Source organism: Adiantum capillus-veneris, chromosome 5 (genome assembly GCF_014529385.1).
Source record: "Adiantum capillus-veneris isolate H3 chromosome 5, ASM1452938v2, whole genome shotgun sequence".
Lineage (NCBI taxonomy): Eukaryota > Viridiplantae > Streptophyta > Polypodiopsida > Polypodiales > Pteridaceae > Adiantum > Adiantum capillus-veneris.
Window position 1 is genome coordinate 107401900 of NC_140935.1, and position 17404 is coordinate 107419303.

Genomic DNA, 17404 nt, shown 5'->3' on the forward strand with positions numbered 1-17404 from the left:
CCTCTTGGTGTCCAACTGGGTTAGTTCTTGGCGAATGAGTCTAATAATCTCCACCCGTGTTAGAGACAACGATGGTGCATTTAGGGAGTACTGGAAGGGAGGGAAGCTGTCCATGCTGAAGCCATGTATCTGGAACCATGATGACATCTATGCATACTAGCACGATGTGCCCCCCCTGTAAAGCTAATTGTGTGGAAGACTCAAGGGCGAAGGAGTCTAGTAATCTCCGCCCGTGTAAGAGACAACGATGGTGCATGGCGAGAGTATTGGAGGGAGGGAAGTTGTCCATGTTGAAGTCATGCATCTGGAACCATGATGACATCTAGATTTTGTGCATACTAGCATGATGTGTCCCCCTGTAAAGCTAATTGTGTGGAAGACTCAAGGGCCAATCTGGCATATCTGTCTCTGGTAGTATCCTATAAGCTGTGCATAAAGGAGACTTGTTTGGTAAGCATCTCTATCTCCATAGGGGGGCGGCTAACTCCGCTCTGATGATCTCGTGTGGCCCGGAGGTCTTGGCTCTAATCAATCGAGAGATCATATATACCAAGGGCCTCTCCATACCTCTCCACCCATCTTGACCCACATAGGGTCCCCAAGCCTGAACCCCATAGAGCATGGTTGACGGTACCAAGGTATCAAAGAGCAAGAGCTTTGCTCGGGGTTTGTGGAATTGAACCTGCGAACACATCCTCTCCAATCCTCCCAAGGCCGCATACGCTCTGGTCAGTCTAGTCTCTGCTGCTCTCTTCAAAGAAAACTTTGGCCCAGTGAAGACTACCCCAAGATAAGTGTATGCATCTGCGTACTCCACAGTTTCCTGACCATAAGTGAATGGAGGTGTTGATCTCCTGATCCACTGTGGTCTGGTGTTAAACACCATCACCTTTGTTTTACCAAGGTTTACACACAATCCACTATCCTCCGCAAAGCTATGTAATGCATCGAAGTGTCGTTGTAGACCCTCCATTGAGTCAGAGATGAACACAAAATCATCAGCATATAACAACAATGGAATCCATGTCCCTGCCAGTTGGGCACCTCTGTCACCCTCTCTGTCAATGTAATCAGAAACCTCATATCCATATACATACCAAATAGAGTAGGAGACAATGGACTACCTTCTTTCACTCCAATAGTGGAGTGAACTAAATTAGATATCACCTCTGGAGTGCGTACATGTCCCACCACTGATCTGTATAGAGCCATAATTCTTTAAATCAACTCAATGGGCACTCCCTATCTCTCATAGTCTGCGGATCAATCTGGCTCTGGGCACCATGCGAAATGCTTTGCGGAAATCCACAAAGCTACAATAAATCCATCTCGCATGTGCCCTACCCTCCTCAATGATGACTCTAAGTGTCAAACTATGGTGAAGAGTGGAGAAGCCTCTCCTAAAACCGGCCTGTTCCTGGCAGCATATTTCTAGCATGTATAAAGTGCTCTGCTACTAGACTATCATGATCGTATGCCCTTCTGGCCTCATGCTGTCAATGGCGTCTTTACCAGCTGAGTGGTAAAGAAGGTACTCGTAGATGGGCATGGCTCAGGAGGATCTGGAAGGGGTGTCTGTTTAGGGATCGTATATAAGGATGTTGCATACTGACCCTACACATCAAGAGAAGTAATCACGGGGGTGGGGAGTGCTCATGAAAGAAACACCATGCCTCTCCTGAGTCTCTACTCAAGGACAACTTGTATAAGTCGCGTTCATTTGGAGCTAGGAATGCTCGGGTCTTTCGTCGGACAAGGCGCTTGAAGGCTATCCGAGACTCTGTGATTGATGACCTCTAGGACAAGATCTCTTTGAAGCTGTGCTCTTGTCTTTCTACACTCCGGAGGACCTTCTCCACTTGTTGTTTTTGTCTCTACACCTGGCGTTTTTGCTTCTGGCTGCCAGCACTACTCTTTTTGGGACTTTCGTGACCAGAAAACCCTTCTCCTCCATCCGCGTTTTCAGCCAGATCGGCGTTTTTGGAATCTGCTACGTTTTTGGATAGCAAGGCAATGTTTGTTGCATAGAGGGGGAGCATTGAGCTTCCTACCCCCGATCTTGCCTTTTGACACACCGGCTTGGCATCTGGTGCCTTGCCAACATGATTGAATCTGGTGCAGACGGGATTGCACAAGAGGGGAGTTACTCCGCTCCTTTGTCACAGATTGCCTGGATGGAATAGAATCACCGATTTTCCTTTGTATTTTAGGGATGCTGTTGTGTTGACAGTATTCTGTCGTATAACTTATGAAATGGAATTCTTGAAATTGAATATGAATGATTTGTACTCTCACATGTGACTTGTTTGAGTGCAGGTTTTGAAAGACGAAATGACAACAACATTTCGGTCTTAAAAATCTCTATAGACATGATCGCAATAAGGATTAGTTAATCTGACATTAGTGAGGTCCGGGATGGATCTAGATGCGATTACTAAATATGTTGCTGGCAATCATGGTCTGAGATTTGGAATGAATTTTTTAGTGATTGATTTGATCTGTCATGTGATGTCTTGTGATGTCATGTGAAGTGATGTGACTGTCGTCTTTGTGTAAGTGCTAGATGTGTCTTGCCTCTGTACTTAGAGTCAGTGTCTACTGAACCGGTTTATGGCCTGTGTCTGTTTTGCAAGCGTAATCGAGGGCGACTATAATTCTTTTAAGAGGGGGGTATGTCACAAACTGATGACATGGCCTGGCCCATAACTTTTTAAAGTTGTTCCAACTTATGGATTATTGCCGAGGAGCCCAAAGTGACACCAGGCATAAAAAAAGTTGCGAAGAGGTTGCTGACGTGGCAGGGCATACGGATTTCCGCAAATCTCGTTGACTGTACAGATCTCCGTAAATCACACTGGCAGGCTGACGTGGCATAGCGTACGGATTTCCGTATTCAGTGCTGGCAGCTTTTTGGGGCAGCTTTTGGGGCCAACAGTTTTTGGGCCTTTTTGCTTTCGAGTTTAAGCTTTTGGGGCTCTGCTTTTGGCAACCCTTGTAAGAATGTAAGGACCCTAGGGGCATCACTTCTCAGAGCATCTGGACACAGAGTCTGAGAGCTGAGGACCCGCGTGCTCAAAAATTAATACAAAAAGAAATACTGAGAGGGGCGCTAGTCTTTGGGGCCAATCTCTCTTGGCACGGAATTCCGTCGGGCCGTATTGACTCAATTGTGATTTTTCTGTGAAGTGTTTCAAGTGAATCTCTCTCGTGTCGCAACTGATTCTAGACTTGAGGTTCCCAAGTTTGTTACATCGTCATGTAGAGCGTCGCTCTACAATCACCACCCGACCATGTCTATAGAAGGCAGTCTTTCCCTTCTCCCTTGTTGCTGCAATCTGTGGCATCACCTCTCTCATGTGAGCTAGTTGCGAGAGGGTGAGATCATCATCGAGAAAAATGCCTGTCTGCTTCAGGGTTGGCCTCTTCTTCAAAAACTCCTCCTCCTCCCAAGGAGGGGAAACGTAGTATGAGTGCTCTTTGCTTTGAGGACTCTCCTGGGCCTTCTATCCTCTTGCCCGCCCTCCATGCCTGTGTGTAAAGGCTTCTCCATTCCCATCATGGACTTGAGGCTTGTGACCTCTTTTTCAACATTATTGATATCCTTGAGGCCGGTGACCCTCACATGTAAGGCACGTAGCCGCCTTCTTTGCTCTTCTTCGAGGGTCATGTTAATGATGGCAAGTGTAGAAGAAGCCTCTTTACCTTTCCCTTTCTTGGCGACCTCGATCCATTTCTCAGCCGCCTCCACTTTCTTTTGTGTCTTGGTGATGACCTCGACCCAAGATGACTTCTTTTCCTCCTCCTCCTTGATGACCTGCACTTGTTCTTTGATTGTGCTCAGCTCCTCCATCATGGAAGGTTGAAATTCCCCTCCCTCAAGTCATCCATTTTTGACTTCAAGAAGCTCACCTTTAGATTTCGGATGATGGAATCTTGGATGACCACTTTCTCCTTGAGCGAAGCGATCCTCCTACCTATGCTATCTCTTTCTTCGGTCCATCTTTGAAGAATAATGCTCCTCTCCTTCCTCCACTCTTTTACTTCGTTTCTCCATTCTCTCATTTCCTTCTCTATTGCTGACATCCTCTTCCGTGTCCACATGAAAGAGGCTTTGTGTTCGGCCGACGAGGGATGCGTCTTCTTACACGTGGGGGAAGCTGTTGGCACTTCTCCCATGCTTCCCATGTGTGTGTGTGTGTGTGTGTGAGAGAGAGAGAGAGAGAGAGAGAGAGAGAGAGAGAGAGAGAGAGAGAGAGAGAGAGAGAGAGAGAGAGAGAGAGAGAGAGAGAGAGAGAGAGAGAGAGAGAGTCTAAACAAGCACAAAAGTACAAGAAACTCTAAAAAACAACAGGAAACGCTTGTGTAACTTTAAAAAACAGCTAAACAAAGATTTGAAACCCTAAAAAACAGTGGCAAAACCCTAAAAAGCAGCAAAAACTGGTTTCAAAAGAGCATTGTTTGGCCATGCGAACCAAGCTGTCACAAACTGATGACGTGTTGTGCTCTGAACAAGGGGGCAGGAGAGGACACACCCACACACCCCGACTAGTAGCAAACCCGTGGTACAAGCAGGCGTGGTAGATTCCAGGATTTGCGACGCATTTCCCGCTGACAGGCTGACGTGGTTGAGTGTATGGATCTCTGTGATTTGCGGCAATTGTACGGCAGCTTTTCTTTTTGCGCAAGGAGAATTCTACGCAAATTTTTAGAAGCTTTTGGGCTTTGCTTTATTTTAAGCCTATTTTTTAAAAGAGGGCAGCTTTTGGGGCTCTGCTTTTGGCATCCCTTGAAAACCTTTAAATAAGTGGGTTGGGCTCCCACTATGCAGAGCATCTGGACGGAGAGTCTGAGAGTGAGAACCCTCCCACTCCCTTGTACTTTGAGTTCTATATTAATACAAAAAGAAATATTGAAAGGGGCACCAGTCTATGGGGCCAATATCTCTAGGCACAGAACTTTGCCGGGCCGTGTTGAATCAATTGTGAAGTGTCGAATCAATCCGTGTCGCGATAGAATCTTGACTTGGAGTGTCCAAGTTTGTTACAGTGGTATCAGAGCGCGACCGATTTCTCTTCTACCGGGAAATCCGATCCTTTTCTCGCGACACTTATGGATTCAAACAGAGATCAGTCGACTTCCTCTGCATCTGGGGATGCGGGAAGAGATCACGAAGAAGATTCTCACGAGGAGTACGGCCCGTCTCGGCCTACTCAAGCGGACATTAAAGAGATGGAACGTGGACAATTGGTTGACGATGCGACAAAGATGATGATCAACTTTGCGAAGGATCCGAAATTTGCAAAATTTTTGACTCGGACATCCTTTGACGAAGTGCACTCTCAGTGGCGGAAGGCCACATAACCACCCCTCAAACCGGCACTCAAGAAACCTCCTACTCCGAGGATGTTTACAGAGCAAGAATTGGAAGAGGTGGTTGATACACGAATTACCTAGCTTTTTGACGCGAACAACAAAGCCAAAAAGCAGGACAAAAAGCAGAAGAAAGGAAGTGACTTCCCGGGCTATTTGGGTCGTCAATCTACTTTTGCCTCGGCAAGAAAGCAAAAGCAACATGTGCGATTTGAAATAGTATCCAGTTCTTCTTCTTCTTCTTCTTACAGTTCTTCAAGCTCTTCTGACTCGAGCGAAGAAGACAGGAAAGGAAAAAAGCTAAGCTAAAAGCAAAGCTTTGGAAAGGGCAAGAAAAAGGCAAAGAAGCCTAAGTTTCGTCCAATTTCTGACAGTTCTACAGAGGACTCGTCTTCGGATAGTTCGGACTCCGATTATCACAAATTTTATGCAAAGAAGAAGAATTTCTATAAAGCCAACCAGTATGACTTTTTGGAGGATGAAAGCAAATAAATTTCGAGAATTTAAAGAAGGTGGACAGTCAATTAAATTTGACACTTTTTTCGTATTCCGAGATGCTTCGAGGGCTTTGGCCTTCATACAGCAGTTTGATATAGCTTTCTCTGGAGGGCATTACTCAGAGCACTCCAAGATTCGGAGAGCTACCTCTTACTTCAAGGGAAAGAGCTACCTCTTACTTCAAGGGAAATGCTCGAACATGGTGGTCCACTCTTCTATTGAACAAGAAAGCGCCAGTTAAATGGTTGAAATTTAAGAGGCTTTTTATTTCTTCTTGGTTGACTCGGGAGTACGCATGCGACATACGAACTGCGACATACGAGATGCTTCGAGGGCTTTGGCCTTCATACAACAGTTTGATATAGCTTTCTCTGGAGGGCATTACTCAGAGCACTCCAAGATTCGGAGAGCTACCTCTTACTTCAAGGGAAAGAGCTACCTCTTACTTCAAGGGAAATGCTCAAACATGGTGGTCCACTCTTCTATTGAACAAGAAAGCGCCAGTTAAATGGTTGAAATTTAAAAGGCTTTTTATTTCTTCTTGGTTGACTCGGGAGTACGCATGCGACATACGAACTGCTCGGAACCATCTCCGGATGACCAAGAAAGATACTTTGGACGCATATTGCGAAAAATCTTGGAGCTCTTTTCTACCCGCTTCTTTATTTAAGAAGATCTCGTTTAAAGACAGATTGAACGGTTTAGCTGGGACTTGCTACGAAGATCCGAGATCACTGCTTAGAACAAAAGTCAAATTCTATTCAAGAACCCATGAGTCATGCAAAACGGGCTTTGCCATACATTCAGGTAGTTTGACTTACCCCATAGATGAGATCATGACGCAGAAAACCGAATAGACTTCTAAAAATGAAAGTAGAAAGAAGAAGAGTACCCAAGATCAGAAAGTTAAGGATGCACGACCCCGGCTCACTCTTCGGGAGAGAGCCAATTACATCAAAGAGGGGAAGTGTTTTGGATGCGGGGAAGCTTGACTCATCTCCGCGAAGTGCCCTAAAAAGGCACAGAAAGAACAAGATGAAGAAAGGCCAGAAAGTTCAAAGGCAGCTGAGGAACGTGGACAAAAAGGCAAGATGAAAGCAGAAATGGTTCCAGAGTGCATGGGTACTGACCCAAGCACGATTGATGAGAGTACAGAACTTTGCCAAGCTTGGGGCAAAGTGAAAGATCAAGAAGCCTTGATTTTCTTTGATGGAGGAGCCAAGGCCAACTTCATTTCACTTGAATTGGCGGCGCGACTCGAGATTACACCCGATCAGATGGGACAACAAGCAATGGCAGTTCTAGCGGCACCCGGCAGGGACGTGGCCATTACATCGGTCATTGGCAAACTTCGGTTGCATTGTCAGGGGTATTTGGGGCACGAGGACTTCTACATAATGCCCTTGGAAGGTTGTGATGTTCTCTTGGGAGTCCCTTGGTACCATAAGAACAACGCCGTGGTCGATTCTCGGGCGAAGAAAGCGACATTGACTACTGAAAAGTGCCGAATCATTGTACTTGATGTGAAACTTAAGGGCGAGTCTATCCCTATTGTATCGGCTTCGGCCGTTTCAAATTAATGAGATCCAGTTTGTTTGTTTACTCGATCTTTTGAAAGAGTTGAATGACGATCATAGGACAAATATGTCTGATCTAGAAAAAGAACGCCAAGATTTTCTCAACACTCGTGCCGATTGCTTTTCTGAGGGCCTGCCGAGCGAGTTGCCAGCTCGTCCTGAGGATCATACCATTGATCTGATACCTCGAAGCACACCACCGAACCGGCCACCTTATCGAGTGAGCCGAGCCCAGAATGAAGAGATTATGAACCAAGTGAAAGACTTCTTGGAAAAGGGTCTTATCCAGCCGAGTACTTCACCCTACTGCTCTCCGGTATTGTTGGTTTTGAAGAAAGACGGATCTTGGAGAATGTGCATTGACTATAGAGCTCTCAACAAAATCACCATCAAGACAAATTTCCGATTCCTAGGATTGATGATATTCTAGACTGCCTACAGGGATCTTCTTGTTTCAGCAGGATCGATTTGAAGAACGGATATCATTAGATCCGAATCACGCCGGGAGATGTCTACAAGACAGCTTTTTGGACGACCTTCGGTTTGTTCGAGTTTTTGGTGACGCCTTTTGGGCTTACCAATGCTCCCGCGACCTTTAACCGAATGATGGACATGATTTTCAGAGAGTACAGGTCTTTTGTTGACACTTTCTTTGATGACATCATTCTCTTCTCCAAGGATGAGGCAGAACATAGAGCACATCTGCTACAGGTCTTTCAAGCATTGCGAGATCACAAGTTGGTGATTAATGCAAAGAAGAGTGAACTTTCCTACCAGAGATACACTTTTTGGGACACATCGTCTCAATAACAACAGGAGTGTAGATGGACCCGACCAAGATTGAGACTATTCGTGATTGGCCCGATTTGAAGAATGTCCATGAAGTTAGAAGCTTCTTGGGCTTATGTTCTTACTACCGGCGGTTCATTAGAAAGTTTGCAGAGGTTGCTTCCCCTTTGCATATCTTGACACAGAAAGGAGTCCCTTTCTCGTGGGTACCCAAAGAGGTGATTGCCTTTCAGACATTGAAAGAAAAATTGACTACAAGACCAATTTTGACTTTGCCGGATTTGCAGAAGTCATTCGAAGTATATTGTGATGCTTGTGGTCGTAGTTTGGGTGCGGTCTTAATGCAAGAAGGCCATGTCATTGCCTACGAGAGCCGATTGTTCTCAAGGCTGGAATTGACAGCACAGATGTATGAGAAAGAGCTTTTGGCGGTTATCCATGCTCTTACTCAGTGGCGACATTACCTACTCAGAGCCGATTTTATGGTCTTCACAGATCACCATAGTTTACGCTACTTCTTGTCACAAAAGCAGCTATCGGAAAAGTAGAAGCGGTGGGCGAATATCTTGTCACAATTTCATCTTTAGATTGTCAATGTGCTGGGACATAAGAATCTGGTGGCAGATGCATTGTCCCGGAAGCCGTTGGTTCTGGCTATTTTCGCGATACACCATAGAAGCTTCGAGGATATGGTCGATCAGTATGTCACAGATCCATATTTTGCAGATGTATTCGATCGAATACAGAATGGGGATGTAGTAGTGGGAATTCCATTCGGGATGGCTACTTGATGAAGAAAACAATGTTGTGCGTTACACAGTCGTTGAGGGAAAAGGTTTTAACCGAATGCCAGTGTCCACCATTTACGGGTCACCGCGGCATTGCTACCACCTTGAAAGGTGTGAAGAGATACTTCTTTTGGCCGAGACTCAAGAAGGACGTGGACGATTTTGTACGCAGCTGCTTGGTATTCCAGAAGGTCAAGTTTGACAGGCATAAAGAATAGGGATTGTTACAGCTTTTACCCATACCCACCCCCCCCCCCCCCCCCCCGGGAAAGTATTGCAATGGATTTTATTTATGATCTACCGAAGACACAAAGTGGGCATGATGGCATTCGGATTGTCATCGACAGATTTAGCAAGCAAGCTCACTTCAGTCCAGTGAAGAAAACAGTCAAGCCGGATCATTTAGCAAGACTGTTCATTTCACAGATTTTCAGATTACATGGCATGCCTGAGACAATTGTTTCATACAGAGATCCCCGATTCACGAGTTTGTTTTGAACGCTATTTGGGAGAACATTGGCACGCGGTTGCAGTTCTCGTCATCTTTCCACCCGTAGACAGATGGGCAGTCGGAGATTGCAAATTCAATCATACTGGATTTATCAAAGTCTTACATCTCGGATCAGAAGACTCAATGGGAAAAGTATTTGCCCTTGGTGGCATTTGCCTACAATAACATGATTCACTCTTCGACGAGGAAGGTGCCATTTGAGATTATTGAAGGTTCTACGAAGGTTCCACCCTTCCTAAGCACGAAAGATAAGATTTTTGAAGTCGACCAGTACACATGGGAGTTGGACATTGCTTTTGCCAAGGTTCGAGAGGCTTTGGAAAAATCTCAGGAAAGACAAAGAAAGGCAGCAGATAGACATCGTCGCAATTTGAAATTAAAGGAGAACGATTGGGTGCTCTTACGTTTTTGAGAAGGCACGCCTGAGAAAGAAAAGGGAAAGGAGCGCCTTTTTACAACTCTTAGGATGAGATACTATGGACCTTTCCAGATTTCCGAACAGATAAATGATGTCTCCTAGAGACTGAAACTGCCCAATACTTGGAGGATTCACAATGCTTTTCATGTGAGTCTCCTGAAGCCTTTTAAAGGCGATGTGCCCGATGATGGGGAGCCAAATGAGCAACCCGAAGTGGAGGAAAACGAGGAGATACTTGTTCCAGAACAGATATTTGGCACATAAAGATAGAAAGATAAAAGGTAAAGTGATCAGGCGGTTCTTGGTTAAATTCAAGAACTATCCCGCATTGGATGCGAAGTGGATGGAGGACGTGACAGATACTCCTCAGATTGTGAACCTTTACCTTGAAGCATTTGGTTTAGTATAGTCTATTCCAAATCGAACCCCGAACTCAGCATGGGCGGAATTTGGTGTAGCGGGTATGCACAAGAGGGGAGTCGCTCCGCTCCTTTGTCAACAGATTGCCCCGATTTTCGATACTAAAGTCACTGATATCTCTTTTGAGTTTCAGGGATACTGTGAGCTGACAGTATTCTGCTGTAATGACTTTAAGAACTGGAATTTCCGATGATGAAAATGATACTGATTTGTACTTGACTTGTTTAAGTGCAGGAAATGATAGACAAAATGATTGCGGCATTTCGGTTTGATAAATCTCTATAGACATGATTGCAATAAGGATTAGTCAATCGAGCATCTGAGAGGTCCCGACTGGATCTAGATGCTATTGCTAAATACGTCCGATTAATCATGGTCTGAGATTGGAATGATTGTTGAATGTGATTTGTCATGTGATGTCATGTGATGTCAAGTGATGTCCTGTGATTTCCTATGATGTGACTGTCGATTGGTACATGTGCTAGATGCATGTTCCTAGTGCGTCGGTACTAACAGTCAGTGTCTGCTAAGGCTTCTGTCTGTTTTGCAGGCGTAATCGAGGGCGATTACATTGCTTTCAAGAGGGGGGTATGCCACAAACTGATGACGTGTCGTGGCCCTGAACAAGGGGGCAGCAGAGGACACACCCACACACCCCCGCTGGCAGCAAACCCACGGTACAGGCTGACATGGCAGATTCCAAGATTTGCGGCGCATTTTCCATTGACAGGCTGATGTGGCTGAGCGTACGGATCTGGCAGCTGTACGGCAGCTTTGCTTTTTGCGCAAGGAGAATTCTACGCAAAATTTTAGAAGCTTTTGGGCTTTGCTTTATTTTAAGCCTATTTCTAAAAAGACGACAGCTTTTGGGGCTTTGCTTTTGGCATCCCTTGTAAACCTTTAAATAAGTGGGTTGGGCTCCCACTGTGTAGAGCATCTGGACGCAGAGTCTGAGAGTGAGAACCCTCCCACTCCCTTGTACTTTGAGTTACAGATTAGTACAAAAAGAAATACCGAAAGGGGCGCCAGTCTTTGGGGCCAATATCTCCAGGCACGGAACTCCGCTGGGCCGAGTCGAATCAATTGTGAACTGTGAACTGTTTTGAATAGAATCTTTGCCGTGTCACGGTAGAATCTTGACTTGGAGTGTCCAAGTTTGTTTAGAAGCTTTTGGCTTTGCTTTATTTTAAGCCTATTTCTAAAAAGACGGTAGCTTTTGGGGCTTTGCTTTTGGCATCCCTTGTAAACCTTTAAATAAGTGGGTTGGGCTCCCACTCTGCAGAGCATCTGGACGCAGAGTCTAAGAGTGAGAACCCTCCCACTCCCTTGTACTTTGAGTTACAGATTAGTACAAAAAGAAATACCGAAAGGGGCGCTAGTCTTTGGGGCAAATATCTCTAGGCACGGAACTCCGCCGGGCCGAGTCAAATCAATTGTGAACTGTGAACTGTTTTGAACAGAATCTCTGCCGTGTCATGGTAGAATCTTGACTTGGAGAGTCCAAGTTTGTTACAGAGCCCTTAGGTTAGGGTGGTTATGATGCTCTATAAATAGGAACCTAGGCTCATTTGTGAGCTTTCTCTTGTGATCACCACACTTGGGCTATAAACCCTTGGGAGTGCTATATTGAACACCCAAGCTAGCATGAGGGTTGGTCTAGGATGCGAGTCCTTTAGGTGGGGCACTAGACCAAAGTAGTTGCAGGCTCCTAGGCTTGGGGGTGAGCGAGTTAAGCTCTATGGTTGGGAGGTGAGTTGGATCTCTATCCGTTATGCTGTTTTACGGGTGTGTTTTGCTTGTGTTATGTCTTGTGTGCAGGATGGATCCTTGGAGAACACTAACATTGGTGCCAAAGCCACTTCCTTACTCTTGCGTATGGCCTGGTGATGCGTGCAAACCCATTTAGCGCTCATGGGATTGCAACAGTCCAGCCTAACGGGTCTACTCCACTCTTGCATAGGGTGGTATGTGACACTACTAGCAGTAGGAGTAGGCATGGGGTACATGCCAGCCGGTGGTGAGAGACTATGATATGTTTTTTTAATCCTATATTTCCATGGATTCTCGTGTGTGGCAGTTGGTATTGGCATGAGGCACATGGTGATTGAAGCCTGGCATCATCAGGAAGCCCTCAAGGCATGCTAGCATTCCTCATCGCATATCTAGATCTTGTATGAGGTGTATTATCAAGATTCGAGAAAAGAGTAAGAGAGAACTTTGAGTGGCTTCTTTGGGGAGCCACTCACTTGCATCCATTGTTTTTTCCATGGGCTTAGAGTACTTTGTGTTGCCTAGATTATCCTAGCTTATGGAACCTTTCCCTAGCTCTCCATGACCATGTACACATTCCAAATGATACCATGTATGTATATATGACCCATGGACCTTTCTAGCATCGTTCGATGTGCATAGGAGGCCAAAAAGTAGGTCAAAACAGTCCCTTAAGAGGTGCATACGGGTTCTCCACTTGTTTATCGTCTTTTGGGCTGATCCTTGAGCCCTCTTACACCTCATCTATGATGCAAGCAAGAAGCTCTAGCCTATGCTTATATAAGAGGCTCTCATGTACTCATTTCTGATTAGGCATCCTAATATCTCTATGCTAGACCAAGTGTCAGTCCTTTTTGGTGGACTGCACATGGCACTTGATGATTAGCTTTTGCAGGTGGCTCATAGGTGATTTGCACATGTCGAATTGGGCGAGTTAGGCAGGATATGATCCAATCCCTTTGACCAGCGGAGTGTTGCTTGGCAGGGTGGCACCTTATGGTTGCTAGACCTTGGAGCATTCAGATGCACTCGTGGCTAGCTGTGGCCATTTGTTACTACGATACTTATGTGCAGTAATGGAAGCAAGGGCGAAGAAAAAAGCTCAGTAGGTTGTGCCAAGGGCAGCCAGATCCTATAGTGCTTTTTGTATTTTGGGGGCTATTAGGGAAGCTGTATCAGGCCCGTCGGGCAGCTGATTACAAACCATATCAGAGGCCATTTGCAAAAAACTTGGCAGCACTTTGTTGGGAACTTAATACCTCAGCCCTAAGGGACTAGTTGGCAAGTTGCAAGCAGCTCCGTAGGCAGCCTCGTTGGTGGTTATGGAAAATAGGGACCAGCTTTCATGACGGTTAAGGAAGCCACGGGGGCAACTTGGCTAGGGCGGGGGCCGCGCGGGGGGGGGATTCCTGGAAGTTACTTCCACCTCCTTGAGGCAACTTCGTGGAAGGTACCTTTACTTCCTTAAGGCATCCACATGGGCAGTCCACATGGATAGTGCCACGTGGACAATTCCACAAGGTGGTGACACATGGGGCAGTGCCACATGGGCAGCAAACAACATGGACAGTACCACATGGAGGTGTTGCATGGGCATTCCACATGGACCTGCCGCACGGGCAGTCCACATCGACAATGCCAGTTTCCAAATGATGTGACAATGGCAGTCCATGTGGATAGTGCCACATGGGCGTTGCCACATGTCAGATTGTGCGAACCCTAACAAAAAAGGTTGTGTTGGTTGTCTTCTTCAAGAGTATGTTAATGCCTTGTTTTGGAACAGATCACATTAGTGCGGTTGCTGCAGTCAATGTTATACATAAACTTGGTGATGTTGCCTTTTAGATAACTTCCATGAGTGTACAACTGGCACTTCCATGTAAAGGGGTAGTTTGTGCATTTTTCTGAATTTATCAAGTAAATGCAAAACGAATCTTACAAACTGAGCTAAACTGAATTGTTGCTTGTGCTGTTTGTAATCAATTCGGATGGGTTTTTACAAAGCTAGATCAGGCTGTACTTGCTAATTAGTTCGTTATTTAATGATTTCTGTGCAGATATTATGCTCCAGCTCTTGGGTTTTTGATGTTTGCTGTTGGGATCAATCTAGATCCATCAAATTTCATTCATGCATTTCAAAGACCATGGATTTTGGCTGCAGGGTACTTGGGGCAATTTGTGATTAAGCCAATACTTGGTGTTCTTTTTGCAACCATTGGGGTGTCTTTTCTGCATCTTCCTCCAGCCATCGGTAAGAGTTCAAAATCGCTTTGTTTGGTTGGTTACTTGTAATAGGTCAGCTAGGTTGTCATGAAAACAAGACCTACCTGCCATTGTGCTACATTTGTTTTGATTGTGATGGTCTTGGCTCTTTATTCGTTGGTTCACATCATAGGGCTGCCTAGTCAGCAAGCATAGCATGAGCAGAGATGAATAAATTTCGCTTCTTTGACATTCTGGCGATAATGTGTTAAAAATTTTGTGCGCCAATCGCTGAAGAAGCCTCTTAGAGGGAACACATGACGAACCAAAAGACAAGCCTTAGAAACCCGTAGGCTAGAGACTCACAAATCACCACCCAGCCGTCCTATATTTAGGCTTAGGCTCTTCCTATACCCCCCTCATTGTGGAAGAGTTGTTATGGGGTGTTGCACTATTATAGCCCTTAAGTTTTCATGATAGTGAAGAGTTGCCCTTTGCTGAAATCTGTAAACCTCTGATGGCAATGAACGATAATGGCCCGAAACATTCCTTGCCAACCGGATTTTTATTGTGCTCTTTGTGCGCGTAGGTGACAACTCAGTTGAGTTGCATTGCTCACTTTCGGGCAGTACCATAGAAAGAGAGGATGATTGTATTAACTTAAGAATCGTGTATGATGAGCCTCTTATGCAGGCATAGAAGGGCATCTGAGAATGCATTGCAGTAGTCAATACATGTTGCCAATCCTAGTTGGATACTAGCACATGGCTTCACATGGGTACACAATGGCTATTAACATTTCTTTTGCCTACGTGGTGATATACATGCCTAGAGGTGATAAACAAACTGGAGCAATAATTGAGGCTTATTCCCAACAACTGCTCTCTTGAGCCAAAGTAATCCTCAACATTTGAAAATAGGTATTGTCCTCCCTTACATTAGATAGGCAATCAGATTAGGTCAAAATTGTAGTACAAGAGTTATCCCACAATATGAAGCCTCTAGTGAAGTTCTGTGTGACGCCACCGGATGCAGTAGGATGTAGGCACATTGTGTGGTTCAGTTTTTTGCACTCAGAGCCCTCCTTGCTATGTATATGTACATGATCATTCTTGGACAAAGGATGTAGCCCTATGGACTGCACGCTCTGCTTGGGCCTAGGTGGGACAATCACTTCAGACACACCTATCTCGAGGTTGCTCAGATGCGGATTACTCCCCATCCAAGCCGGCCTCGAAGATAGTGAGGTTGGCTGCTGTTGCAGCATCGGTCTTTTCTCATTGATCCCATGAGGATTGTCTCATGGAATATGTAGGGTTTAGGTCGGCCCCAGTCTCAGCGCCAGAGGGGTCCCTTGCGTCAGGAGCTTCGAGATGTCTTGTGGGTGGTATGATTGATTTTCTTATGCTTCAAGAGCACCATCTTTGTGAGAGCCGCATTCAGCGATGTGGTCGGATTCTGCGTGGCTGCTATAAGACCTTTTGGTCAGCTGATTTTGGGCCTGGAGGCATCCAGGGAGGTGTGTGGCAGCAAGCCATTGTGGGCAGAGTATTATTGTGCCATGCAGGCCAATGGATTACTATGCAGGTTCATGGTAACCTCATGGGCTTCCTGAACATCTATGCGCCTAACCAGGCGAGTGCACGAGCTGAGTTTTGGTCACATATTGTGGAGTCGTTGGAGATCTGAGATCCATTGGCTGCCTAGTCCACAGAGGAAGTTTGCTCGCGGTTGCAGACAGGATCATCACCCGATTCACCCTTTTCCACTGCACCTTTGACAGCCTGATGCAGCAGGTTGTAGACACATTGTGATATGCTTTTTTGTAGACAGTCAAAGTGAGCCTTGCTATATACATGTACACGAGGATACGTGGACAGAGGATGTAGCTCTATGAGCTGCATGCTCATCTTGGGCATGTGTTGGATAGACACTTCAGGCATTTCTATCTCGGGGCCGTTTGGATGCAGATTACTCCCCATCCAAGGCAGCCTCGAAAATTGTGAGGTTGGTTGCTATGGCAATATCCATACTCTCTCACTGACCCCATAATGGTGTCTTATGACAATCGTTTATTTCAGCTCTGTCTCTAGCTTGTGAATACGTTTCTACATTAAGTTTAGTGGTTTTCTCACTAGATTGTGTGCGTTAGCCAAGTGACGCAGTAGAAATTTGGTTTCCAGCATTGCTATTGTCAATGCTTTTATCACGGTGTCAACCTCTATAACTGGCCTGTACAACGTAGAGGGCGGTACTATTTCAATTACTTTTAACTTTACACAGAGCACTGAGTAGGAAAGAGAACTCAGATGTGTCCAGCGACTAGAATGTCATTGTGCACACGAGATTGACACCCTGTGCCCCAAAGACTGGCCCCCTTTCGGTATTTCTTTATTCAATTTAAGGTAGACGATTTGACCACTTTAGTACAAGCTTTTACACAGCTGTCCAAACCTGGCGAGGGCTGAAATCGCAGGTTTCCGACCTGATTTCGGCAGCATAACGGTGCAAAATCCCCTGTAGGTCAAAAGTACCTGTCTAGGGCGGATTCCCTCGTTATCTGGAAGCTTTCTCGTCAGCTGTCACAGAAATTCAGCAGGCTGTAATTCTCTGGTTTTTTCACTGCCGGGTGCTCAAAAGCCTGTACACGCATCCCAAGGCTCTCACGAGGCTCTCCTGGTGTTCCCTTGCAGTTTAGGTGCGAAACCCTAAACCTGCAGAAAAACACAGCAGGCTGTAATTCCCTGTTTCGGATCGTTTTTAGCGGAGCGAACATGCCTACGCGTGTCCCAAGGTCTCCCGCACGCAATGGGATAGTTCCCTTGTGAATTGGACGAGTTTTCACGCAAGAAAACTCTCCAAACTCGCAATCTTTCTCAATGGAACTGTGCATACATGTGGGGGATTAGCAGTTAACTAATCCAATTCCTGTTCAGAAGGCTCTTGCCTTAGCAAACACGCATAAACCCCCAGAATTGTACATGTTCATCTGAGTAGCCCAACTAGTAGGGAATTACCATATGTGCCAAAGGGGAGAGAGAGATGCACGAGAGCAAATCAT

At 45.6% G+C, this 17404-nt stretch overlaps 1 protein-coding gene across 7 annotated transcripts in view; it reads left to right on the top strand.

The window, feature by feature from the left end:
• Window positions 1-17404, top strand: part of LOC147457885 (putative sodium/metabolite cotransporter BASS5, chloroplastic) — a 120457-nt gene that overhangs the window by 34243 nt on the left and 68810 nt on the right. For all 7 annotated transcript variants that reach the window (XM_086512666.1, XM_086512669.1, XM_086512670.1 and 4 more), the window contains one exon: window positions 14199-14392. In XM_086512666.1, the coding sequence (XP_086368792.1) occupies window positions 14199-14392 (194 nt within the window). The remainder of the gene's footprint in view (window positions 1-14198; window positions 14393-17404) is intronic.